Here is a 27,116-nt window from a genome sequence, read left to right on the forward strand (position 1 = left end):
GTTGGCAGGCAATCCTTTATCACAAGATATTCTCAGCCTCTACCAGGATCCAGACGGAACTCGAAAGCTACTGAACTACATGCTTGACAATCTAGCAGGTGACAGCCCTACAAATCTGATTGACAGAAGCGGTTTAAAAGCATACATTTCTGACAGTATTTGCTGCTAAAACAAGAATCTGAACCACGGAAGGGAGAGTATTTTCTAGCTGCTTTTGTGTTTTTGTCAAGTGGTTCCAGTCGTACACAGGCACGCTCGCACACAATGGAAGAGGTTGACATGTATCATCTAAGCTTTTCCCATGTTACCATATTACAGCCAGTTGTTCCCACTCTTCTGTTTGAAACCCTTCAATTACCAAGAAAGTGCAAAGTCTTCCTTGCTGAAGCCATTGTGATACTTTCCACTAAAAATTATAATCCAAATGCAAGCAGAATGTCGAATTCAGATCTAGAAACACCAAAGTGATTAAAAATATCAAGTTTAAATCCTGCTTCGTGGTTCTGTAACAGAGCTTTCTGTTTTGCCACTTGATGTCTACCAAGTTACAACACTGCAGGAATGATGGCTATAGGGTAAGGTTCTTGGAGAAGGGGAGTGTGGATTGTCTGAACCACTACAGGACTTACCCTTCCTTCTACAGCAGTGTGTTAAAAGTGCAGGAGTGTTTTGGTGGTGCTTCTAGGTTTGAAAGCAAGAGAGAAAAATAGTCGTGAATCTTACAACTGACAAATTTGCTTTTACTGTAGCTAGCCATTTAAATGATTTTTGCCTCCCCTGGAGTGTAAAAAGACTTGGAGAGTTGAGGTTGCAGAGCACAGTATGGACATAGTTGTTCAGTCATCATTTTGACTTAGAAATTGTGAGTTACAAATATAAACCCTGAATTAATCACTGGTTTAAATTTGTTTTAGTTCATCCAGAGCAGCTGCCTCCAAGGCCATGGATTACTTTAAAAGAACGAGACCAAATTCTGCCCTCAGGTAAATCTGTGGTTCTTTTCCCTGTGTTCACACAATGATGAGCTGAAAGACTTTTCTTTGGCTTTATTTTCAGATAAGTCTTCTGCCTTACGTGCATCAGATTGAAAATAGCAATTAGCGTTCATTTGTACTATAACAATTAACATATGGCCGTGCTGTAAATACCATTTTTGTGATTTGAATGGGATGCCGGTCATTTCTTTTCCATGTTAGGCTTTTCCAAAACTGTTCCAGGCAGTGATGCCAGAGAAAAAGAGCTTTTTTTAAAAAGAATTCCTTTTTCAGAAATAGTAAGTTTAAAATAACTGTATACAAATGCCGTGTGCGCGCACAGGCTGGCTAAAGTGAGATTAGAGAAGTCCCTATGTGCAAGTAAACACGTGGAGCGCCTGCTATTGAAGTTAGTTTAATGCCCTCTATTGTTGCTTTCCGTCAAGTGCAAGAGGCAGCATTTCTTCAGGCTGTCCAAATCCAGTGGCTCTTCTTCCCCTGTGCATCCTGAATATAGCCCTCAAAAGGCATCCGTGAGCTTGTATAAAGAATCAAAATGCGAATATTGTATTGCAGAAGGTCAGATTAATAGCCAGCAAGAATAACATGGCAAGTCTTCTGTACTTTTTTCTTTTTAGAAGCGTGAAATTGGCAGGTCTTCAAAGCTTAACTCAGTCGTGCGTTAGGCACGTGTCACTTTTTTTGATATTAAAGAATGACAAACCAGAAAAAAACCAAGAAATGGAAAATGCTGTAAGTCCTGTAAGCCACCACAACATTAAGTTCTGCTTTTCTATTTCAAATTCCCTTACAAATCAGTATCTCAGCAGAGTTTTACGGACTTTGGTTTTATTTTTTAAAACCAAACTTCCTGAGCAGAAACAGAATTCAGAAGACATTAGAAAGCATAGCATTAGGTGAGTGGGCTGTGGAATATTTCATGGTAGAAACTGTAACAAGCCAGTTGGTTGTTGTTATAAAATTGAAACAACCAAACAGCAAAAATCTGCTTTGACTGCGAGTATATAAAAAACCTGCAGTTGTAGGGTAGTCTAATAGTAAAAACTCGCTTCTTTCCCTGCAGATATGAGCAGGCTTTTCCAGTGGCATGGTGCTAAGATGTTGTATTTACCTTTCTTTTTGTTTTTTTGATGTAAAATCTAGGGTAGTTGAGAGATTTGTGTGTGAAAGTATTTCACACTGAATGATCTGATGAGCTGCATGCTGACTTCTCGTGTTTTTTTTAAATGTGGCCTAATAATGTATTAGGTGCTTGCTAATTTATGACTTCATTTTTTCTTCACTTCCCTGCCCTCACCCAGAACTCTCTCTCCCCATTCGCCTCGATAGACACAGATACAACTTGATACAACTTACAAACCTTGTACGGGTGCTAGGAAAATTGTACAAATATTCAAATATTTTGGAATCAGACTGCCTAAAACCAGAGCATTCTAAAGGAGCATTTCTGTCTGACGCTGTGGTATTATGACACAGCGACGGCTTCTTCAGCAGCTTGGTTCTGCTTTTGCTTTAGAACTGTACAGGTCACTTAAGCCTGAAGTTGCTGTATCAAGGCACCTCATGCAATAAATACTGGGGTTTGACTCCATCACTGAAATGCCTGCTCTTTTCCCTCTCCTTACCAAAGACAGTGACTGTTCCTAATACTTGCTGACCCCTAAAATGTCACCCATCCCCAAAGGTCGTAAAGAACTGACTGAGAAATGGGATTGCATTGCTTTGTTACGCACGTGCCGTCCTCTCATTTTGGTAGTAATGCTGATTTCTGGGGGGGAAGAGTTTAGCCTTAGGTGGTAACTGCTGGCTCAGCAGAGCCTTTTTTACTCCTGCTTATGAAACGCTCAGTGGAATGAGCCCACTGACTCGTGTTCAGTAGGGCCTCCAGAACAGACCCTGCAAGATTCAGTATTTTGGCTTAAGTTCAGCCTTTGTAATCTTCAAAGGTTGATAACCTTTCCCTTTCTTTCTTTCTTTCCTTCCAGCTTCATTCACAGTTATGTGTTACAATGTGTTGTGTGATAAATATGCCACCCGGCAGCTCTACGGCTACTGCCCGTCTTGGGCCCTCAATTGGGAGTATAGAAAAAAAGGAATCATGGAAGAAATTGTCAACTGTGATGCAGATATCATTAGTCTTCAAGTAAGTGGAAAATAACCGTTTTTCATCAGAAACAGATAACATTAGCTTCCACCTTTAGAATTAAATGCTCTCTTGAGAACACTGTGTTCGCCTGCTTGCTAACAAATTCTGGGGCTTACCAATACAAGCTGTGTGCGTAGCTCCTTGTTTATGCATTGGCTTGTGTTTTATGACGTGAAACAAAGTAAGTGAGATACAATTAGTTAAATCAGTGGGTAATCTGCAATGGAAGATCTGGGTCTTTTCCCCCTCAGATAAGCATCCTAAATACTCTCCCTCTGGGTGTACGGGGTTTACTGCGGAAGGGGAGAATGTAGAACGCTATAGCCCCAAATGCCACTGTTCCTAGCCCATTCCAGGTTGGTACAGAAGGTAAAGTTACAAAAATACTCGCATTGGCAAAAGGGGACTCTCACGGTCAAAGTTAAGTATCAGTTGCCATTGTTATGTATATCCTGCTGTGATATTAGAAATTTATTGCTGACGTTTACAACAGTTGGATGCTCCTGCCTTTAAACAGATCTTTTGTTTTTTAAGCAAGTTGTGGTAGGCAAAAATCTTACACAAGCAGAGAGTAGTTACCTTGGTCTGCAAACCCCAAGAGATCAACCTCTGACATCCTCTTGGGAGACCAAATGTTACTACAAAGAAACTGTATTGTTACAGAACAGCGAGAGACCCTTGTGTGAAAGAGCACTCCATTGTGAAGGAGCTTTAATAATTAAATATTAATTGCTGCTGCATATCTGTCAACCCCTCAGAAGTTTTAACCTGGGATGGTATCCACATTCAGATTGTCAAAAATATCAGGTGTAATCTATTCCTACTCAAAATACACCTGTCACTTTCCCTTTTAGGGGGGATTCCAGGATATCCAGGAATGTAAATCTGTTTCCAGCAGGCCATTAGTCTAGGAAGTGACATGATTTGTGCAAACAGAAGCTTTTTGCTTCGGTGAGAGCTGCTGACTGCAAGCCGAGGCAGGCGCAAGCTGCCATACAACGATAGGAAGGGTTTTCTTGACTTTATTAGCCTAAGATGTTTGTGTTCAATTCCAGGAAGTGGAAACAGAGCAATACTTCACCCTTTTTCTGCCAGCCTTGAAAGAACGAGGATATGATGGATTCTTTTCTCCAAAGTCACGTGCCAAAATCATGTCTGAGCAGGAGAAAAAGCATGTGGATGGCTGTGCAATATTCTTCAAAACTGAAAAGTAAGGGCCAGAAGTAGCTTGTTAAAAATACATTAAAACCAGGTTGATTTAGGTCTGAAAGCTTTTCTCTCCCAGGGTACATGGTAACTGAAATACTGTGCTATAAAACAGAAGATAAAGTTCACTGCAAAGAATGATCCTCCCTTCCCTTTTGCTGCTCTCTTTGCAACACAGTCCTTCCATTCCCTTCGGACTATGAACAAAGATACCACTTCAGAACAGGGAAGTTGCAGGAGGGCTAGTAAAAGTAAAAACTTAAGTGCTTTGTGTGCGTGGGTTTTGGCAGATCTAATAAATTACTTCACCGTCTCTGCAAACTTCTACCTTGCTTGACAGAAGTTTCACCCCTCTAAAGATCTATAAGTTGTGCTGGCTTAATCTTCAGCTATTTAAAAGATGTATTGCTGCCAAAGGATCACGGAATATTATGAATCAAAATGTTACATTGTTGAATACCTGATCCAAAAAGTTCTGGTACACTAAAAGCATCAAACTATTGGAAAAGGAGGAGAGGTGCTGGCATCCACACTTCTGGTCTGTGTAAACTGCTCACAGGTTGTACCACATCAAGTATCCCTCTGAATATTGCCTCAGAATGGTTTTCAGTGATTAGAATGGAAGTTTTGCAAAGCGTTAGCTCTCTTTCAGAGTTTTCACTGCTTCCAGAAAACAAAAATATGCCTTTGAGATCATATATAAAAACAACTCGACTGATTTTGAATAGAGGAAATCTGTGAAAACAAACTGACGTTTTTCAAACCTCAAAGCTAACAAGGGTATATAGAGAACTGATTATTACTCTGTGGCTTTCATGGGTGAAAACAGAAGACTAATAATACTCTTTATTAATTTTCTTAGAGCACAAAATGAAGAAACCCCCTTCTATAGGTAGGCTTCAGTTTGTGCTGAAGCAAGGCATTTTCAGGCATCCTAAGGCTGGAAAGGAATGAAAAACCAATTTCACAAAACTAATGGTGGCAGCTAGCAGTTTGAAAGAAGCTGGTTTTTAGTAATGCATTTGCCGAAAGTAACAGCTAAGCCTTTAATTACCATCTCATCTTAATTTTTTTGCCTAGAACACTCCTGAGGAGGTGCAGTAACCCGTGAGCATTGCTCTGAATAGTCCCCTCAGAGTGCTACGCTGAAACAAATAAACACTTCCTAAACCCCAGGTATCTTGTCTCCCCTGAGAGTATCTCGCCAGACCGAGAGCTGTATCCTGACTGGGGGAGTACTTCTAAGAACTGTTTTTACTTTTGTAAAATGAGAGGACAAAAGGAATGTGCCTTAGCGTGTCTTTGGATGTGGTTGACTGGAGTGCAGACAGAAACCATGTCTTTTCATGTAGCTGTACATCACACATTCACATGTGATTCTCTTTATTCAATCAGATTTACGCTGGTGCAGAAGCATACAGTGGAGTTCAACCAGGTGGCAATGGCTAACTCTGAAGGTTCGGAAGCTATGTTAAATAGAGTGATGACGAAGGACAACATCGGAGTTGCTGTGGTGTTAGAGGTGCACAAAGAATTATTTGGAGCAAGTGAGTACGCCTGTGGTGTTCTCAGTGATTATTCAGTTCCACATAAAGGCATGAGCTGTTCCTAGATAATACGGCTCTTTAGAATATTATTGCCATTGGTGGGTGGTAACCAAATACTGGCAGATGAGCCAGCGCTGTTCACTGTGCTGATTTGAGAAAAGATAGCCCATCGGTAGCTAGGAGAGGACACGTGATACAATTTGCACTTGCAGCCAGGTGCCCAGCATTTAGCTTGCTCTTTTCAAGCTTTTGTCTCTGCTTACTTATTCCGTTAAATTCTGCATGACGAATTCAACTTTTCCAAGGTCAGTGTATTTATGTGCATATGCTTTTACCAGTAGTAACGTTGGTACCAGCTGGTAATGTTCAACTTCCGTTTTCAACTCTTGTTTTTCCCCCTTGATTGAATTCTTCCATCTTCCCTCAGTGATTATATGATAGTGCTGATGTACTGATGGGGAAAAATGAGATGATCAGGTATCTTGTCATGCCACTTGATTGACTGACTGTCACACTTTGATTAAGTTTGATCAGATGCAGTAGATGATTTCAACATACTTAAAATTGCCACCCTGCTCTGTCTGCCTGTCTGGTTTTTTGATCGCTTGTTGCTGGCGTACCCTTCAAAGGAGCAGAATGTCTGAATTGTAGGACTGGAAGGAGCTGCCTGTGACTTCATGCCCCATCTTTCAGAGTACTCTTTCTTGGATAAATAGTAAAAGCAGCTCCAGCGTTCATATTGCATTCATTTAAGCAGGTTTGAGTTTTTCGCAAGGGAACAAGTTGCCGTACTGTGGCAGCTAAGAGTCAGAAAACTCCCTTGTGCCTGAAATATCGAACAGTGGTGCAAGGTCAAGTGATGACCACCTGAGCAGTAGAGAAGGAATGCAATTGTAATGGTACCAGATTTTGCTGGCTGTTTCTTTCCTATGTTGGAGCAATTTAGTTAGTGACGTAATATCATGTGAATGCTGCTAATTTAGAAAGCGGTAGTGGTTCAGGTAATGCCTTTTTTCCAGCAATGAAAGTATATCCATCTGCTGGTGTGTCCCACTTGGAGTCCTTAGTAGCTAGACCCTGAAGGTTAACAGGGAGGAATCCGCGTATTCACACAATCAGCCCTTCCCTGATGAAAATGTGTTTGGTTATCCAGGTATGAAATCACTTCATGTGGACAAACAGCTGCTTATTGTGGCCAATGCCCACATGCACTGGGACCCTGAATACTCAGATGTGAAACTCATTCAGACTATGATGTTTGTCTCGGAACTGAAAAATATCCTTGAGAAAGCCTCAAGCAGGCCCGGTAGCCCAACAGCAGATCCTAACTCTATCCCTCTGGTGCTGTGTGCGGATCTCAACTCATTGCCTGATTCAGGTAAGACTGGTTTGGGCTTAATTTTTAGCTTACCATTTTAGAACGTTTGAATCCTCTTTTCCTCCGAGGGCACTGGGGCAGTTTGCACTTCCCTGGGTAGGTGTGGATGAAAGCTTTCTTAGTAACAACTGTCTTTCGAAATCTGGCTGAAGAGAATGCAAGTCCTCCGGTTGAGTCGACTGCTTTTTGCGATCAGTTTTGTATGCTCCAGAAGAGTTGGTTGTGCCTACAACAATGTAGAAAAGCACAGGTAGTTCTTAAATAAGTAGTTAAATAAATGCCCATGCCTTGAGCAGAAATAACAAGTAGGAAAGACGCAAGTTCGTGGTGGACCATGAAAACTTTCTAAGGAGACCGGTTTGCTTTAGCAATGATGATGTTCAGTACTGCAGTGTCAGGTGTACGTATGAAAGCTGCCTCTCTAGCACCCCGTCACATGTGTACTACAATACATGCACCATGGGTTTTACTGTAATCCTCAAAAGTCCGTGTCAAAACCGCTGGAGAGCTTCAGTTCCCTGGCTGCTTGTCAGAAAGGTGCGTACGGCTCAGACATGGACAAGAAAGCTGCTGTGTAGATTTCCCCTTAGATGGGGAAAAAAAAGCTCTTTTCTAATCTCATGGTGTGGGGTTTTTGGTGTTTTGGTTTTTAACTCCGAGGCCAACATTCCCTGAACGTTGTATTTTAAAGCAGCTCCCTGAATCCTTTCCTTTGCAAACAGGTGTAGTGGAATACTTAAGCAATGGCATAGTAGCTGACAACCACAAGGACTTCAAGGAGTTGCGTTATAACGAGTGTCTCATGAACTTCAGTGGCAACGGAAAAAACGGGGCTTCTGAAGGAAGAATTACGCATGGCTTCCAACTCAAGAGCGCCTATGAAAACAACTTGATGCCTTACACCAATTACACTTTTGATTTCAAAGTAAGCAGCGATTTTTCTGAAATGGCAGACATTGACCTGGTCTCCCCAGGATGCTGTCGTAGTTTTCTGATCATTGGCTGTCTTTCCCTCTGTTCCTGTAAGTGCTTCATCACTGGTTCCTACACTTGCTGGACACTTTTCCTACCGCACACAAATCCTTGATTTGCTGGCATTTTTAAGCTTCCGACCTGGCTTTGGCCAGTGACTTAATGAGAACAGATGCAGCGCTTCGAACGTGAAACGCCGCACGCGTTTCTTACCCTAACTCCAGCGCTGTGCCTCTTCCCGTGAATTGCAGCCAGAAGCCAGCTGAGTTCAGGGTGCCAGGAGCGAGGTCTGTTCTCACTGTCGTGTTTCTCTTTCTCCCTAGGGTGTGATTGACTACATTTTCTATTCCAACACTCACATGAACGTGCTTGGTGTCCTGGGGCCTTTGGACCCTCAGTGGCTGGTTGACAACAACATCACTGGGTGTCCACACCCTCACATCCCTTCAGACCACTTCTCACTGTTAACACAACTCGAACTCCATCCTCCGCTCCTGCCTCTTGTCAACGGTGTGCACTTGCCGAACAGGAGGTAGTGGAGCCCTGCCCCTCTGCGGGCAAGGACCTGTTGTTATGGACCTGTACAGTTGTAAATCAAAGTATATAGGAGTGAAGTATGGCCAACCTTAAGCTGCTTCTTCAAGCTCCTTTCCTTATGTGTTTGATATGAGATTTTGCACATTTTGGTGCATATTGGTATCATTTGGCACTAGGGCTGGAACCAAAGTATTACTCCCTTTCCAGGTTTTTAATTTAAATTTAAAAAAAAAACCAACTGGCAAGCTTTTTCTTTTCGGTAGGAAGCTGCACTTACAAATGGACAAATGAGATTATAAACCTTCGTACTAACATATTTCAAGATAATGCTTGTTTTTCCAGAATGTGGCAAAATGAACCAACCTTTTAGGAGAAAGGAAAACAAAAATAGAAATGCTTGGTTTGTAGGAAGAATATTAGAAATATTTGTTTGAATCCAAAACGGAGACTGAACTCTGCATCCGAAATAAATTTTGCACGTTAGCGAAGCACTTAATACCTGACTATAAATGACTAGCAGTGTGGCCCTGCCCCTCGTCTAACTAATATTGGAAAACCAAAGATAGCTTAGTATCTGTGATAAAAGCTGAGGTCTAAATTCTCCTGATGTAATCTCATTTACGACGAAATTTCCAGCAAAGCTATGTCTCACGAGAATTTGCAAGCGAGCGTTTAATGCTGTGTGTAGATTGCTTGCTTGCCAGATGCCATGGTGACTTTTTTCAGAGCTCTGAAGAACTGGGTCCTTTCTGGGCAAGATGCGCAGGGATCCAAAGGAGCTCTGTGAAACAGAGCTGCCTCTGCTTCGGCAAGCCCGGGCGACATGCTGCTCAGCAGCACAGTTTGGGAGCGGGGCTTAGAAATGGTAAGAAATTGCACTTGAAGCGAGCGAGCCGTTGCAAGTGTTTGGGTTCTGGGTGAATAAAAAAGTTGCAAATCCGTCCTAGGTTCCTCTTTCCAAAGTTCAGTTGCAAAGATGGGAAACTTGGGATTAACTGCTTAAGCGTAGGGTACAGGAAAAAGCTGCTGGAAATGACCTTACTTCTGCCTCCAAGGGCGCGCAGAGGAGCTGTCGGCATGCTTTTTTCACTGGGGGAGCAAGTGGCAGCCTTAGTCATTCCTTGGATTATTTTTCCTGACCCTAGTTGCCAAATAGCCATCACACTTTTTTAATAATCTTTCTTTTCTGTTGTCGGTCAGGGTTGAATTAAAAAGCTGCTGGTTCATTCCCAACTGTTAATGCTCTTTGGATGTGTTGGAAATCCCCTCCACCTTTTTTTTTCCTTTTTATGCTCTAGGTGGCCAGTTCAAAACGTTGTGCCTCGAGAGGCTTTAAACGTAATGCAATTTTCTGAAAAAAATTGTTTGGCTGCTTAATGTTAAAAAAAAAAAATGGCACAGTGATAGGAAAAGGTTGTGTCTGTGTTTTTAAGTTTTTCTTTATTCTGCTTTTTTGCTGCTATAAGATTTTCTTGAATTTATATTTTAAACTTTTCATGCACTTTACTGTTTCTAGTCTCAAAATGTGATATTTTTAATAAATGAAAAAATTTTCCATTATGTGAATGAAATTTTTAAACAGATTGATAGCCTATATTTATGTCTCATTCGTATACTTTAAAAAGTCAAATTTAAATTGTGAAATTAGTTTTAAATACTAAGGAGCCATCTTCTGTCTTGCAAAACTGCTAAGTCAGGCTGTTCCTCTACTCTTTAATTAAACATTTCCTTTGTCGTTTTATACATAGGAAATTATCCACAGGGGGAAATAAAAAATTAATTGGACCTAGAGTAGAAACCATTCCCTGACTCTTGTTGGGGGCCGGGGAGGGGGTGGTGCGGGACAGAACGCAGAAATGGGTTCAACAAAACAAGAACTCCCTTTTAAAAGAAGTGCCTAAAAAACGGAGGCGTCATCTATTGTCTACTATAAATTGGAAGCGATCATAGCTGGGTGAAATTCCTGTACAGAAATTGTTTTGTGCAGCACCAAAAAAAACCCAAAACAAAACCCTTTCTAAAGACAGATATTCCTCTAGGTGCAGGTATCTCTTTTGTAATATACCTCAGCATTTGCCACCTAGCCGTTGCAGATAAATTGCGAAAGCGATTTGAGAGTATAGTACTGGAAAGTAGAATAGCATGAAAAACTTAATTTTGTGGACATTACCTTTCTGTAATCAGCTACTGTATCTTTTTTGGAGGGGGGGGGTGCTCTGCTCTGGGCGTGTGCACTAACAAACCCTTCTCCTCCTTTTCCTACACGCATGTTAACTAGCAACGTGAGCAGTATTTCCTACCATACTTCACTCCCAATATTTTTTGAGATGTTTGTATAAAATGGAATTTAAAATTCACCTATGATTGTATATGAACTGCAGAGGAGCCCATTTATTAATAAAAATAAAAACCAACAACAATGTTTTGTAATATCGGGGTGGGAGAGAATGGGGATGGAAAAACAAAACGAACCCTAGCAAACATTGTAAACTGCTTACGTTTGACTTCCCTTTGGTTTCTAACCGATTGAAGTGTTCTGTTGCGGGAAGGTGTTTAATTGGATTTTCTCTGCTGCAAAATGCACTTCTGAACGTCCATTACGCTGTGCAAATTTTTTTTTAAAAAAAAACCACGTTATTTTAACAGACGTTGCACAAAACCTCTGGATTTAAAAAAAAAAAATAATGAGTCTTGTTTATGTTTCAGTCGATGCACATAACTGGGGACACATTTACCTGCCTTTCATGTGTCTGGCTCCCTCCCTGTTTTTCTTCTGTTTTTTCCCTTCCCAGCAGGAGCAGTAAGGGGATTGCGCTTTTTTTCCAGCTGAGCAGCAACACTGCTCTCTGTAGCGAATTTCTGTTCTGGGAAGAGAGGGAGCGGGGAGCAGGCAGCCACCGGCCTCATGCGCAGGATGAGATCCCTTTCTGTAAACGTACACATCGTCCAGATGGCAACGCTAATTTTCTTTTGACTTGAGTGGAAGCTGACGGTAGGGTGTTTCCCAGGGGAGAGGGAGGAATATGAACCAAAATATCCCTAATCCTAAGCAGAGATGGGTGGGAAACCATCAGCTCTCTCCATCGCTGACCCTCAGTTCCCAGCACGACATGGTGCCCTTGCAGCCAACACCTGGGAAAAAATGCTCTCAGCCCTTTACTGCTCCTTGCTGCCCTGGTTTGCTTTCAAAAAATATGGTGCCTGGTGTCAACTTCTAAGCAACAGCACTGCCTAAAGCAAGCAGAGAAAAAAAAATCCAACACCCTTCTACAAGCAACTTTTTAAAATTCAGTATGGTAAATCTGTTAGATACGGGGTTTTGTGTGTGTATATATATATATAAAAAAAAGAGAATTTTGTACAATGTAGCTGAATATTTTTGTTTCCTTATTTCGGTGTAAGGAGCGTGAACATTTGCATACCACACGCTGAAGTCAGGTATGGCACAATGGGGTCTGAGACCAGCTTTCCTTCCCATTTGCCTCATTAAAAGCTTTTGTCGTCCCTCTCTAGCATTCGTTGAGAAAATATTTCATTTTTTTGGTAAGCTTTCTCTGTCTGTTAGAAGCTGCTCCTGTTTAGTCTGCAGAAACATTCAGGAAAGGTCTCGTTAGTTCCAAGTCCTCGCTGTTCTGTGTTTTATAGAATAGAAAGCCAAAATCTTTGACTCTTAATCTTTTCAGAATCACTTGCCACTGACCTAACGCAGCTTTCAAAACCGTACCATGACCTTCAGCATTTGGGTAACGCTGCAGGTGGCTGCTGGTCTCCCACCTTGCTGGCTTTGCTGTGGAGCCTCCTAAATCCATGTTCCCACTCTTGAGCTCCTGAGGCCCACTTTACAAAGGTGCTGAGCATCCACAGCTCCCACTTAATCCTGAATTATTGCACTTCTGGAGACTGGCTTTCCACACCTGGATTGTGAGACATTGGGTCCAAATCAGGAGCAAGAATTTGAGACCTCAAATGTTCATAGCACTTTTTTCTCTGGGGTTGGTTTTGATCAGGCAGTGAGGGGGAAGCCGAAAAGGCTTGTTGAAATTCAGTTTCTCTGTTAATTTAGGAGATGGGTGGGGAAAACACTTGAAAGATTCCCCAGGGCAGGAGTGCACTATTCACACCACCTTAGCAGGGAGCAGGAGCCAGAAAGGCCCTGCTGGTCCTCACTCTCTGAAGACCAGATTTAAATCCAGCAACACAGCAGCAGTTCCTTCGTTTTCACAATGCATTTTCAGCATCTAGCATCAAAACCTTCCTTTGGCATGAGGCTTGGCATAGCAGGGTGGAGTGAAAGGTCTTTTAGTCCTCTCCAAATCAATAACCTGCATTAGAAACACCACACAAAGGTGATGCGCACCCTTGTACTGGTTTAAAAGGGAATTTAATCGCAGATAGCGTTGCCCCCTCCCCAGTGACCTCAGCTTTGTGCATAATTACAATTTCTCTGTTCTTGGCTTCCACATAGATCTTTTTCTTGTAACGGTAGCAGAGATCTAAGGCCTGATTTAAACCTAAGGAAGGACCTCTCCCTGTTGTATGGGGAGGTGGGTGATGGAAGCACATCCTTCCTTGGCACGCGGGTACGAGGCAGCAGCAGGAGGTGGTTCAGCTGCAATCAATCAGGCTGCCAATGTCAAAGAGCAGCGGGTCGTTGTCCTACTTGGTCACCACAGAGATGCGATGTTCTTCTGGGCGGTCTTTGCAATCCAAACAGCAAAGCAGCACACAAGACTCGCTGAAGTTCACGTTGGCTTCAGAAGCGGTGTGGTTTCGGCACCAAGCACGCTCATTGAAAAACCTTGCCTGCCTAATTGTGTGTGTCCCAAAAGGAGCTGAAGAGCTTGGTCTTGGAGGGGTTTTACCCAGTGGGACAGAGGACCTGGTTTGTTAGAGACCTGCAAAAAAGAAATGAGCCTCAGATGCAGAGAGGCTCAGGTTTTTCTGATAGACGTTATTATTAGCTGAGTTCCTCCATCTCATAGTGAGGCAAAGCACCGTGCGATATGCAGCTCGCAAGGTTTTTGTAGGATTACAGAAGTACAGTCACGTGCCCTCCCTTTCTTGCCCTTCAGCGTTCAAAGGTGACACGAACCCCAGGACAACCTGGTGGAAACCATTCATGTCTTGTCTTAAGTCTCTATGCCAAGCATCAGCCAAGAAGAACTCACTTGTAAGACCAAAAACCAATTTAGAAGGAGGCTGTAAGGCTCTAGATCCAGGCACAGCTGTACGTGGTACTGTATTTTCTCCTGTGACCACTCTTTGCATTGACACTGACCACGGGTTTGCTTTTCCTCCAGGAAACAAGAGCAGGGACAAAAAAAATGAGCAGATGAGGCAGGTGCAGGCATTGTGCGATCAGAAGAGGGACAAAAATAATACCTTTAAAGAATAATACCTTTAAAGAACTCCTTAATCCGAAGAAAAACTATTTGACTTTATAAAAGTATTAAAAGACTGATAAAGTTTGCTGGTTTGGCTGTGTTTGAGGATGACGGACTTCAGTGCATCTTCTTGGAGTCTATCTGGCAATAAGCATGACAATAGAGGAGTGCTCTTTGGTACTTCAGGGTGTTTTAAACAGTGTTGATGGCAAAGCACGCTAAGCGATATGACTCTCTCTTTTTTCCCTCCCCTCCTGCAATCTTATGGTGTGTTTAGCTTGCAAAATCTCTCACCGTTTGAGTGGTGAAGGTTAGAGCGATCCTGGTACTTGGTCCTGTCCTCTTTGTTAAACGGTTCCTACAGTTTAGGCATTTACTGAGTTTGCATTTGTCTGTATTTGTCTTTGTTCCAAAGCAAAAAAAACCAACAATCAACCCAACCAAAAAAACCCAGCCAAATCAACAACCTCATGGTGGCTTTCTTTACGAGTGACATGTTACATGACTTTGGCTTTGTTTTCCGTTTTTACTTACCGCATCGTGTGTTTGCTTTCCACGCAATTAAAAGTGTTTGTGTGCACCATTGTAACTAAATATGCCCTTAATTCATAAACTCGCTGGCTGGACCAGAGCAGCGGTGATGGGAGCCCAGGCTGCCCCTCCAGCCCATGGCAGGGTGGGTATTTTGGGAGGTGGGGGTGGGGGGTGTGTTGGTTGAATTTCTTCCTTGTGTGTTGTCTTTGCAACCACAAGGTCCTGTCCCTCAAAAGGTGGAAGCGCATGCGGAAAGGGAGGAAGCTGTGGTGTCACTCCCAGGAGTACTTACACTAAAATTGTAGGGAGGTTTACACCTTGTTTTATGCAAACGGTGGCTTTGCTTTATATCGTGAGTGTGCTGGGCTCTTGGATGGGGAAACTGCTGCTTGCAGGGCTGCAGCCAGCCGCCCAGCCCTGGTTTTGCTTCGCCTGCCCTGGGGCAGCTCTGCAGCCCACCACCACCCGGGGGGCCCTGGGAGACTGCCTTCCCCTCCAGCCCTGGGACGGGGCAGGTCTCCCGGGCAGATAGCTTAGCAAAGTCTGACACCAGCCCTAGGCACCATGCCTGCAAGAGCAGCAGCCTTCACCTGAGACCTGAGCAAAAAAAATTTGAGTAACTTGCTTATTCCGTGTTTCCCACGAGAATCAATAGGAAGAAGCCTTCTTTCCAGCTCTCTCCTTTGCTCTTTACAAAAGGATCCTTTTTTTCTCTCCCTTTGAAAGAACTCATCTTTTAGAGAAATTGCCATGCCACGGTGCAATTCCCCCCATAATTATACTTTGCATGAAAAACTCACCGAGAGAGAAAATTCCCATCGGGTAGGAATCCAGGTGGGAACCCAGGCAGGGGGGAGACTGCCCCCCTACAGAAATCCGGCCCAGACAAAATAACGACGATGACTGAGCTGAGCAGCTTTGCCTTTCTTTAACCTTAGAACAGCTCAGGAAGGCGAGGTCTTCAAAACCCTGAACTATTACTTTTTTCTTCCCTTTTTAATTTTTTTTTTTTTTTTAAACAGACACACCCACACCATGGAGATAGGGCACTGCTCACACGTGATGGATAGGGCTAAGTATCTGCTTGTTTCTTTCCACCTATGTACTTTTGCTTCCTTCTGTAGGCAATAAACAGCCCTTTTGCAACCACTCTTGTCCCCTGCTATGGTTCCTGAGGAGCACAGGGTGGGAAGGAGGGGGACACGGGGACTGGCCGGGTGTTTCACAGCTTTCCACTGCCCTGGGATGCGCTTTTGGCAGCCAAGGTGGTGGGGTGGGTGACGCAAATTTGATTCCTGCCCTTCTGGGCAGCTCCCCAGACCTTAGAAACCTCCTACCAGCATGGCCAAGCCAGATTTTTAGATGGTGATAATTCTGCACAGGATTGCAAGTCACACCCGCATTGGCTCGGTCCATGTGGCCGAGGGGACATCCCTGTGCCATGCCGGGGTCCCCGCGGGACTTGTACATCCCTCCCAGGAAAATGAGGGTCCATGGAAAGAGCCTCAGCTGATCGCTGGGAAATTTCCCAGTATCTCCCGTTTCTCCTGTGCTTGCACAGCTGGGAGCCAGCACTGAGGTCAGACCCCATCCAACTCCTGCCAACACCCTCCCAGGAGCAGTCAGAAAAAGGCACGACAACGCGGGGCAGAGGAAAGGCGGCGCGTTCGGAAGTGCCCTGTGGCAAAGCAGCCGAGGGCTTCACAGTGCCGTGGTCCAGTCTAACTCCCCCAACCCCCAAAATCCCAATTTTTACACAAATCCGTGCAGAAGGAGCTGTTGCAGCCGAGGGGGGAAGCACGTTCATCCTTTTATTGCCGGCGCCCAGGATGCCCTGCACGGGGGGCGATGCCGGGTGCCCGAGAGGGAAGCCTTGTTTTGGGGCGAGCGAGGAAGGCTCCTGTCACCGTTAACACCGCAAAACCCAGCGTATCTCAGCACAGAGGGGCTGTGTCACCGCTGTCCCCGCATAGGAGTAAATAACCACGGCTGGTTATTTATTACTGTGTCCGGACAGAGGGAGATATGGGGCAGGGGGGCTGCGAGGGGGCTGGCACCACTGCTGTGCTCCCCCAGCCAACCACTCCGCCTTGCGCCGTGGCCGGGCCTTCTTGATGGTGTTCCTGCAGATTTTGTGGGAGGAAAGAAATGAAAATAAAACTCGTCAGGAGGAGAGGGGACCGTCTTGCCAACGCGTTTGATACGCTGCTTGGTTTTTTTGGCTGCTGGGTGTTGCATACCTCTGCGTTAGCTTGTGGATGAGCAGCTGGATCCAGGGTGCCTCTGGGGCCACACACACCTTCTTATTTTTCTTCAGAGTGAGGCTGCAAGGTTACAAGACCCCCTCAGACCCACACACACCTCTTGCTCAAAGCTTCTCTAACCACGCTGCCGTCTGCAGAGAAAACCCCTCTCCCTCCCCAGAACGACTATGAGCACAGCCCTGCAACCCTTGCCGGGAGGTAGGTGGGATTTTTTGGACCTCAACCACACACAACTTTTGGACCTCTGTGAGCCACACTGGGGGTAACCCCTGTTAAAACGGGCACTTGTGCACCAGCCTGTGCCTTGCAAGAGTCACCATGAGATCTGGGAGCTTTGGAGAGGGTGCAAGCGCCCACCTGTTTTTGCACCGGTACATGAGCAAGCAATTTGCAGGAGCTGGTTTGCAGGCTTTCCACTTACATGACCTCCTTCCTCCTGCAGTGAATACCCGGCGGTGTAACGTCGATGGCGAGGATCAGCCCCAAGTTGATGATCTGGGCGGTCGATTTGATGCACTTGCACCGCATGTTGGTCAGCAGGCTTTCCAGCGACAGACCTGCACCCAAAAGCAACCCACAGCCCTGTCTCAGCCCCCCGTGGGGAGGCAGACTGGGACCCCCACCATCCCCATGTCACCGTCCTGTCCCCTCCCCGGTGCCCACGGGGCCGTTTGCAGCCATGGGCTGGTGTTAGTGGGGTTTGCAGCAGCAAGAACAGTGAGGCTATGCAAGGCTCATCCCTCCTGGCATGGTCTCAAAGCTTTCTTTTCATCCATACAGAGGGGGGGGAGCTTCAGCTTTTCCAAACTTTACCAACAGTTTATGAATTAAAGCCCTTCACCCGCCCACCAAGCGCTTGAGTTTCATGGGGGTCTTGAAGAGAAGCAGCTTAAACCCATCAGGCAAATCCCTCCCAGTCCTGAGCGTCCCCCTCCAGCTTAGCCACCGGGTTTAAAAAGGAAACTCAAGTCCGAAGATAGGCAAGAGACAAGTTTGAAAGCTTAGAGGAGCCCACGGCCAGCCCCACCGGGGGCACCCAGCTTCGGGATTCGGAGGGGGAGACAGACAGACACCCCAAGGTCACTCACCGCACCCCGGCACCAAGTTGCTCACGAGCAGGGCCAGGGCCAGCGCTGCCGGCAGCAGCCCCATCCTCACCGCCAGCCCCCGCTGCCGCGGAGCCCTCTTTATAGCCTGCCGCGCCGGGGATTTTGCAGGCTGGGAAACGCCGGGGCAGGGGGGGGAGAAAGAAGCTGCCCCATGCTTCGACTTCCCTGCCGTCGCTTCCCCCATCGCACGTGGCCCACACCACCTCCCCGCCGACAAAGGCAGAAATGGCTGTGGTCACCTCCAAACCCCTCCTGCTTGCTTCCATGTTTCTCCATGGAGAAGCGCCGGTGCCCCCCACTCCGCTCCCCACCCCGCGGGGACCAGCTCCCCTGCACACCCCCGTGCCCTGGCATGCTGCAGGAAGGGACACAAGTGACAGTGACCGAGAGCTGCTGCCTTTATTGGGACCTCTGAGGTTGTGCCCGCAGGGGACATCCAGCAGATCATCACAGGGAAGCGGAGACTGTGGTTTTAAGGGCTTAAATGTATAAAATGCAGAGGAAGAAGGGGCTCAGGGCACCACGCAGTGGCATGCTCCCCCCACACCGGGGCAAGGATGCAGCGGGATGCAGTGGGATGCAGGGGAGGCGGGGGGGGAGGGGTGTCCAGTTTGGGGCCTGGCACATCTGGCCATCCCGCCGGTGGCAGCTTCCTCAGTGGGGAGCCTCTTTCTTCCTCCTGCCAAAAGCAGAAGGCGGGGGGAGAAATGTGTGAAGAGCGGTCCCCATGGGATGTCCCTGGTCCCACCGGGAGCCCCTTTTGCTGGGGGTGGAGCGGGGCTTACAGGTTTGCGAGGTCCTGCAGGAGTTTCTTCACCCAAGGGGTGTCAGGATCCACACAGACCCTCTCCCGGCTTTTTAGCTTGATCCTAGAAAACACGCAGCATTTAAGCTTCCCTCTCCTGCAGTAGGGGGGCTCGAGCAGCCAAGCCCTCTTGTACTTCTCAGAAAGAAAAAGAGCATGAAACGGAACTAATCCAAGACGGACGGAGGGGAGCAGAGAGCTTGGACCCCCCCGGAGCCACTTACATCACCTCTTGGCGCCAGCAGCTGCTCCCCACTGGCCGGACCTCGATGCTGCTGTATTTCCACGGGGGGATGAAGGTCCTGGTGGTCTTGGCACAGCGGCAGCTCAGGTTGCCATTGGCTTCCAGGAGAGCTGGAGGGGCATACAGCCGCAGCTCACCCATCACCCAAAAACCCACTGCCATCCCCAAAACCCTTTCTGGGCAATGCATCTCCTGCCACGTCCCAGCAGGGTCACCACATTTGCTTGCAAAAGAGCCTTGGTGGTATTTAAACCTTGGAGACAGCGGTGGGATGCCACCTCCGAAAACCTCACACCCACCCACCCACATCCCCCCCAGCATCCTCCAGCCACAGGGGCACGGGGAGCCTCACCTGCACCCCCAGGGCGGTGGGTCACCAGCAGCACCCCCAGCAGCAGGGCCACCCGCGCAGCCATGCTGGCCCCATCCCTGGCACCAGCAGCATCCCCCTATTTGAGCCGGAAAATAGGAGAAGTGAGGCGGTGTGGATGGGAGGCCCCAGGGGCCGGCGGGGTTGGCGTGGTTTTTACCCGTCTCCCTCGCTGAGTTTGCAACACTCTGATGAAAAGGCTTGGTGGGGTCCAGGCTTCCCGAAACCCGCTCCGTTTTCCCCTTCCTATGAAGCCAGGTCTTGCAAAGATATATTGGTTATTTCCCCTGATGTTTATTCTTAGCCCAGGCAGCCGGGAGGGTTTTTGGGGTGTTTTTTTCTTCTGCCCGATCAGCTGTTACTCATTTCTCTCGAAGCAGATTTCCCCCCTGCAAGGTGCATCCTAGCTTTGGTAGCCTTTGCTTTTGCTCTTCCCCTCCGCTGCTGTGGCCGATTATCCCAAAACCCTGCCGGGCGACCTCGCACCCATCCCCTATAATTCCTTATTGGCCTTTTCTCCTTTCAAAAGCCTCACAGCTGCCTGCAGACCCCAGCCCCACCACAGACACCGGTGCTTGGATGTGGGGCACATCAGCTGTATCGCCTGGCTCCCTGCCAGCAGCACTGTGCCCTCGAGCCAGCACCGAGGGAGGCAGTGGGTTGTGCTGGGAAGGAACTTTGCTTCCCACCAGCTGCACCAGGGATGCCGGGCACTTGCTGGCAGTTCAGGGCTGGGACACCCATCCCAGCCACCGCTGCTGCCTTGGACAAACCTTTCTCTGCCCCTGGCTTGTTTCTCTGTGTAAAAGGGGGTTTTGTTGTGCGTGACACCCCTGGGTGCTGCCCTCCTTCCCCCACCTATAGCAGAGATACCTCCCCTGATGTATATTCAAATGCCCATTTTAATGCCTGTGGCATATCTGTGAAAGAGCATCAATACGAGAGCAGTGGGTGTAAACAATGGCAAATTCAGTTCCAGGAAGGCTACGACAGCAGGGTCTGTCAAAGCTCTGCCAAAGCTCTTTGTAGCAAGGGGATCCAGGGAAAAATAGAGCAGAAGAAAAGAACCTGGATTTTATTTGTCTTGAGCTCTCTGGGCAGGACATGCCACACCGTGTAGGAAAAATCCCAGTGACACACTGTGGATGGGGGCTGCGCCTGGAGTCACCACGTCCTTCCTGCAGAGGCCCCTGGCAGAGGGAGTCTTCGCAGTCTATAGGCAAGGAAATACATCACGGGTTCGTGGTCCCACCGATCCAGGGATGGACAGCAGAGGGGAAACACCCCCACGAACCTGCCGCGGGGCTGGGGTCTGCAGCGAGCTGCCCCCACTGCTGGGGCCGGACACAGGGCTTTCGGGACAGGGGGAAGCAAGGGCAAAGTGAGGGTCTGCGCACCGGTACATCGCCTGCCGGCCCGTCTCGGCACTCTGAAGCACCAACTTCCTTAGCAGGAAACTTATTTTTTCTTCCTGCGAAAAGCAGAAGGAGGAGAAATGCATGAACACAGAGAAAAGCGGGTGCCGGGGGAGGAAGCTCCTGCCCCAGCCAAGGGAAGTCGCCACTGTTTCCCTGGGACAGGCATCACTGGCGGGGACGTCTCCCAGCCACCCCTACGCTGCGCCACAAACCCGGGCACGACAAGGGAGGGCGGCTTTCCCTGCCGGGCATCAACACAGCGCTGCGCTTGCAACGAGCAAACCTTGCTCCTGCCTTGCCTTCCACCCGCTCCCCAATTTATTATTTGGGGGGAGGGGGGGGACCAAAATGTTTCCAGAGGCGCCGTACAGTGCACCAGCTGGGCAGAGCGCAACCCACGGACGGCAGCATCGGCATGCTGAGCGACACAGCGCTGCTTCGCACAGCGAGGCTTTGCCCCCCCCTCGCCTCAGGAGCAGGTCCCTTGGCCCCCGGCAGCCCCACCGAGAGCCCTCGGTGCGGCAAGCGCTGCCCGGGACCGCAGAGGTGGCGGGATGCTGTCCAGGGCCGCCTGTGCCAAAGGGTTTTTTTCATCAAAGCAACTTACGTGCTAGCAATACGCTTCAGCAGTTTCTTTACCCAAGGGGCATCAGGATCTACGCACACCTTCCCGGAGGCTTGTAATTTAATTCTAAAAGGCAAGGAGACTTTATGAGCATCGCCCTCCCCTCCAAAGGCAGGGGTTCGAGCAGCCAGAGCAGATTTGCAACGCTCAGTTTTCATTCACAGCACCAGCGGATTGCAGAAAGCTGCTAGCAACAGGGAAAGCCGCAGGACCGGCAGGGAAAAGCAAGATGCAACATGTTCCCATGCAGAGCGGAGACCGTGCTTGAAGCCCAGAGGTGACTGTTGCAAGACAATTGTCTCTGTAGATTTACAAATGTATTGATACTGAGCAGTTAAAGAAATCTTACACTTCTGCTTCATGCACCGCATTAGTCATGAGAGAAGGGCTTGACCCGAGATGCTGTTTGCCCTCGGGAGTGTTGCATATCGGTGATGGAAAAATGGGTTGTGGCTCATCCTGCCTGGGTATGCAAGGGTGCGCTTCCTCCAAACAGCCTCCACTAAGCACCAGTACGAGGCAATCATTTTTCCCCTTGCTGGAAGGGTTCATTTTGGTCCTGGGGACCATGCTTCCCCTCGCTGGAAAGGCTCGTTTAGGTCCTGGGGACCTCTGGCAGGTTAGCTCAGGTGCATTGCCTTCACCAGAGGAGACCTGCTGTTTCTCAGCCCTGAAGCGCGTGTGAGCTTGCCGGCATTTTTCAAAAGCTTTAGTCCACAGAAAGGGAGCGGAGCAGCAGGGTGGCTGCAGAAGCGAAGGTGCAGTGCTGGCCCTGGAGGAGAAAGCAGCTCTCCACCCCGCAAGCCACCCATGGCACTTACATGATCTCTGTGCGCCTGCAGGTGCTGCCCACAGGTCTTATCTCGATGCTCTCGTACCTCTTGGGGCTGATGTAGCCTGAAGCTGTCTTTACACACCTACAGTTCAGGTTTCCGTTCACCTCCAGGATGGCTGAGAAAGACAGAAGGCAGCGACTTACTGAGACAAACAGCATTAGGCAGAGGTGCAGCAACCCCAAACCTCTTTGACGGCCAAATAAATTGTCCCTTTCCATGCTTTCACTGACAACACTGCAGGGGCGATGGTAAGAAACTGTTATCTGTGTCTCTACCTCAGTCCCCTGCTCTCACACAGCTCCTGAAAGCTGAACCAGGTCCTAACCGAGGATGGTCTTGCTTTTTCCTTGGCTACGAGAAAACCCCTGGGCTACACAGCCAGGAGGAGCCCCTGTCTCCTCCTGTCCCTTTTGGCACAGGATGCAGGTGATGCCCACTCATGGTGAGGACCACATGGGGCTGGGTATCTCTGCCAAGCCTGGGAAGCTCACCTGCACAGGCTGAGTGGGACATCACCAGCAGCAGCAGCAGCGCCAGGAGTGCGGGGGCTCCTGTCCCCACCCCAGCCAGCGCTCGCATCCTCGCAGCAGGCTCAAACGCAGAGCAGGTCTGAGAAACAGGGTGAAGAAACACCCCTATTTATTCAGGAGGGTCACGCTCCGACACAAGTGACAAGATTCAAACTACAGCAGTCGCGTCTGACCAGCCGACCGTGAAAAGAGGTGACGTAATTTCTCGGATGCTCCCCGCAGCCGGGCCAGAAGCTGAATTTACAATATTATTGATTAAAAACAGCCATTGGGACAAAGGACATATTTAGATTCCCCACGTAATCTTCCCCACACCCTGATTCTGATCAGCTGCGTCTGTGCAACCACCACCCTTCGTTCCCTTTAGTGCTTACTCCTCAGACCACAAGAAGAGCCCAGGATAAAATCAAAGTGCAAGCCCCGGGTAAGCAGGGTTTTTTTTACCATGCTCTGATATTTACATATTTCTTTCTTAGGGCTATAATTCCCCCACGCTATTTTTGCTATTTCTCACATCAGCAAAAAATGCCTAGCACCCTACCGTGGAAAAATAACCTCTCTGCTATACGCTTCCACTCAGAACCTTCAAACCTCGCACTTCGCCGTACGAGTAAACCAGCCATGAAATGCAAGAGATGACTGGTGCGGTGGCTACAGCAAAAACCAAACCTACATCTCCCCACATTTGTGACTAAGTGCCGATGTGGGCATTTACCAGCAGTGACTCTCTTGGCACCAGCAACTTGGGAGCGAAACATGGATGGATGCCAGAGAACGGTGGCAGAAAAGCAACGGGGCTGGGATGGACTGGGAGATCTGTGAGGGTGAGACCCGAGCTCCCCCCTTGCCGTGTCAGGACTGGAGGGAGACGGTTGCAGCCTCGCTGTTTCCCTTGCAAATGTCCCTCTACGTTATGTCCAGATGCTGTAGGGATCAAATCCCCACGTGGATGCGCAAGGAGCCACGGGCCAGCACTGGGGATAGTCTCAGGGGTCTTTCCTATTTGGCCCCATTTACCAGCCCATTACAGCACTTGGGAACTGGAAGAGTCTGCCTGATTTAGAGGTGGCCTACCTGCCTACCGTTTCAGGAAAAGTGGCTTTTATTAATTTATCAGCTCCAAGGAGCTGCGTGCTGTGCTGCCAGCGAACCAGCTCTCCATCCATCACGGCAGGGGTAATCACGTGGTAGCGGGCAAACTACTGACACCACAGTAGACGTGTGCATGGTGGTGAGAAACCATAGGAGCATACAGAAAGAGACATCAGACCACACATATCCTTCCAATGCCACGTGTCCACAAGGCTTTAAGGCTTTATTTTGGCAACGCAGAGTCCTCCAGGCCCTACACATGAGGGAATAGGCCGCCCATTTCAGGGGGCCGCCAGCTGGCGCTTGGTCCTCCGCACATTTCACAGCATCTTTTGGGTTTCTCTTGCAACGAGCCACAGAAAGACCCAAGCGATGCCTTTTGGCATGCGAGGGGTCAGTCCTGTGCTGCCAACACCTTTGGCTCTCAGGATATTCCAGGGACACCACTGCAAAGCGCTGGCTGCAGCGGCACCCTGCGAGACGAAAGCGAAGTCACCAGCCGGGAAGCAAAAGGGGAAGAGGACATGCGGCCACGACAGCGAGGGGGAAGGAAGAGGGCAGGAGAAAAATGATGTGGTTCTGCGATAATGTTGTAATTTGGAGCCTTCGAATCACATCAGCATTTTATATAGTAACAAAATGGTAAACTCAAGGAAAAAACAGAAAGTCTTCTGCTCAAACTGTAAGCTACTCGTCTTTCTCTTAAAAACTTTTTCCCTCCAAGATAGGTCCAAAAGTCTTGTGAAGACCTTGTTCAAAAGATCAAGGTCAAAAACAGATGAGGAGGAGTTTAACCCCCTATGCACCAGGGTCACAGAGAGGCCAGGGACAACATCTGTGAGCTGTTCCCAAAGTCCTGCAGAGGGAACGAGCCTTGCTGCTAAGGCAGCGGGAAAAGAAATGGCTTTAAAACTAGGGTTTGTTCCATACTTCCAGAGTTTTCAGTTCTCTTGCGGAGAGTTATTAGAAGGATCCCAACCTAGGACTGGTTTAAGTGGTTTTTCTGGGCTGTGGCAGGGGTCTCCTCAACAAAAAGCCTGCAAAACAGTGGGGAAAGCAGTGATTTACCAGGAGAGATGGCTGGTCACCTACTCAAAGTGCTGTGGAGGCACCAAAGAAGTTTCAAAGTCTTTCTGAAGTTCATGAATTCAAAACAATCCTGATTTTATAGCCGAGGAAAGCCAAGAGAAGTGAAAGCAACTTCCCCAGAGCTGCATGGAGGAGACGGTGGGCACGTGGCCAGCACTCCAAGCGTGGCTCTTCCATGACCGAGGGAAACCAACACCAGTGGACAGACCAAGATAAATCATGAGCAAGATCACAGCCCAGATCTGTGGCTACAGGGCAGGTGTCCATCTCCCATCTACCCTGGAGATAAATGGGAGCTACAGAAGCATGCTTTGGCTGGATGGATTCAGAGAGGTGGCTTTAGAGGAATACTGAGCCATCAGTTCGGCCACAGTGACCTCAGTTTTAGCCTGGGGCAGATGTTTTCCCCCAGACTTATGAAAGATTCCAGGTGCTTTCACTGGGGTTGTCTCCTCTGGGGACACGCTGTGTTGTGCCGGCATTTTGCTTTATGCCTGTCCTTGCAACACTCTTCCCCTGACAGTCACGGTGTTCACTGACTCACATTGCACCCAGGATGAAACCCACACGTCCCTCAAGGGGAGGACAGGAGGGCCTCCTCTTCATCATGACCTCTGAAGAAGTTGTCCCCTCTACAGAGGTGGCCTTGGCAGCAGCTCCCCTCCAAGTAGGAGAAGTCAACACTACCTGGACGAAATAAGATGCTGAGCCTGGTGTTGTGGGGAAGCCACAGCTATCGTGGCTTCCTTCGGGCAGGCAGTGCTGCCCAACTGTCCCTGGCTTGGCCCATGGATATGTCTCGAAAGACAGCCCAAAGTGCGGGCTCGGCTCTGCGATTTCAGGTGCTGGGGTGGCATGGGAGAGGTTCTTCATCATGAGGGTGGTGATACACTGGCCCAGGCTGCCCAGAGCAGCTGTGGGTGCCCCGTCCCTGGCAGTGCTCAAGGCCAGGCTGGATGGGGCTGGGAGCAGCCTGGGCTGGTGGGAGGTGTCCCTGCCCATGGCAGAGGTGGGAACTAGAGGGTCTTCAAGGTCCCTTCCAGCCCAAACCATTCTGTGGTTCTATGTCAGTCATTGCCTACACAGCTACGAAGATGAGCAGAGCATAACCAGCAGTTCCCTTTCAGACGTGCCCTCTTGATTCATACCTAGACGCAGATTTTCATAGCGAAGCTCAGCCCTGGCTCCATCTCCGAAGTGATGCGTTCGGGTTTCCCCCAGGATGCCAGGGCAGTTTGGTGAATCCCCACCACATCACCCCAGAAGATGTACATTTGCCTAGCTGGTCCTCAAGCTGCTACAAGTTACTTCTCCAGATAAGAAAGGCGAAATAGATGTGGACGTGGCAAGAAAGGAGAAGTGGACAGAGATACTGTAATCCCAAGGTTTCTGAATCATCTTGGTAGTAGTCACGGTGGTTTTGATGTACGACTAATGTGTATATTGATAAACATTGTGGTGTTTTCTCAGGAAGGAAAAGCTTGCAGTCGTTGCGGGCAGCTAATACTTGTGCGTGCTGAGTGGTAATTCTGCAAAGGGAGAAGGAGAGTGAGGGTCTAGCCTGTCAATATATTTAAGCTAACCGCGAACCGCTTCCTGGATGCCAGTAATGGAGAAGAGTGGCCCTCACATATCCATCTGTGGGCTTAGCCAGGCCAGCACCAACTGAAACACATTAGACGTATCCTACCAGCTTCTGTATTTTCTGAAGCAGCTGTGCATTTGCAGGCAAAAGTTTGCTTTGTAAAAGAAGTAAAAATTTTTTACTTCCATTACTTTTATTAGATTTTGAAAAAATTTTTACACCCCCTGGGTCTTCCAGATGTCATTCCCACAGTACCTAAAATCAGAGGCGTACAAAAGCGTGGTGCAAATACCTCCCAAAGGCTGCAGTCGTGGTAGGAAAGAAGTGCTCTGCTGCGTGGCTTTGCTGGGCTTCTGCAGCCATCTAACCCATTAAAAACATGTAATTTAGTGTCACCAAGCCATAGGAAGCCTCAGGCCAGTTCAGTGAGGTCAAAGATTTCCTTGAAGA

At 48.0% G+C, this 27,116-nt stretch overlaps 4 protein-coding genes across 8 annotated transcripts in view; 1 reads left to right on the top strand and 3 right to left on the bottom strand.

Moving 5' to 3' along the window:
- Positions 1-14,759, top strand: part of CNOT6L (CCR4-NOT transcription complex subunit 6 like) — a 37,475-nt gene extending 22,716 nt beyond the window's left edge. For all 5 annotated transcript variants that reach the window (XM_055794248.1, XM_055794250.1, XM_027794926.2 and 2 more), the window contains 8 exons: positions 9-98; positions 915-983; positions 2,981-3,138; positions 4,197-4,351; positions 5,743-5,894; positions 7,048-7,272; positions 7,995-8,197; positions 8,568-14,759. In XM_055794248.1, the coding sequence (XP_055650223.1) occupies positions 9-98; positions 915-983; positions 2,981-3,138; positions 4,197-4,351; positions 5,743-5,894; positions 7,048-7,272; positions 7,995-8,197; positions 8,568-8,780 (1,265 nt within the window). In that variant the 3' untranslated portion in view covers positions 8,781-14,759. The remainder of the gene's footprint in view (positions 1-8; positions 99-914; positions 984-2,980; positions 3,139-4,196; positions 4,352-5,742; positions 5,895-7,047; positions 7,273-7,994; positions 8,198-8,567) is intronic.
- Positions 14,760-16,493: 1,734 nt separating this feature from the next.
- On the bottom strand, positions 16,494-18,210 carry LOC114013781 (C-X-C motif chemokine 2-like). The gene is made up of 4 exons (XM_027794965.2): positions 18,052-18,210; positions 17,385-17,520; positions 16,940-17,023; positions 16,494-16,822 (listed from the first exon to the last, which is right to left on the bottom strand). The coding sequence occupies exons 1-4, from the start codon at positions 18,113-18,115 to the stop codon at positions 16,693-16,695; spliced, it is 414 nt and encodes a 137-aa protein (XP_027650766.1). The 5' UTR covers positions 18,116-18,210; the 3' UTR covers positions 16,494-16,692.
- Positions 18,211-18,446: 236 nt separating this feature from the next.
- On the bottom strand, positions 18,447-19,625 carry LOC101920136 (C-X-C motif chemokine 13). Its single transcript, XM_055794252.1, has 4 exons — positions 19,474-19,625; positions 19,102-19,231; positions 18,858-18,941; positions 18,447-18,751 (listed from the first exon to the last, which is right to left on the bottom strand). Exons 1-4 carry the CDS (start codon positions 19,535-19,537, stop codon positions 18,727-18,729), a joined length of 303 nt encoding a protein of 100 aa, XP_055650227.1. The 5' UTR covers positions 19,538-19,625; the 3' UTR covers positions 18,447-18,726.
- A 917-nt stretch (positions 19,626-20,542) lies between these two features.
- LOC101919965 (C-X-C motif chemokine 2-like) lies at positions 20,543-22,966 on the bottom strand. The gene is made up of 4 exons (XM_027794964.2): positions 22,862-22,966; positions 22,356-22,485; positions 21,517-21,600; positions 20,543-20,962 (listed from the first exon to the last, which is right to left on the bottom strand). Exons 1-4 carry the CDS (start codon positions 22,947-22,949, stop codon positions 20,950-20,952), a joined length of 315 nt encoding a protein of 104 aa, XP_027650765.2. The 5' UTR covers positions 22,950-22,966; the 3' UTR covers positions 20,543-20,949.
- Between the last annotated feature and the right edge of the window lie 4,150 nt (positions 22,967-27,116).

Source organism: Falco peregrinus, chromosome 2, assembly GCF_023634155.1.
Source record: "Falco peregrinus isolate bFalPer1 chromosome 2, bFalPer1.pri, whole genome shotgun sequence".
NCBI lineage: Eukaryota > Metazoa > Chordata > Aves > Falconiformes > Falconidae > Falco > Falco peregrinus.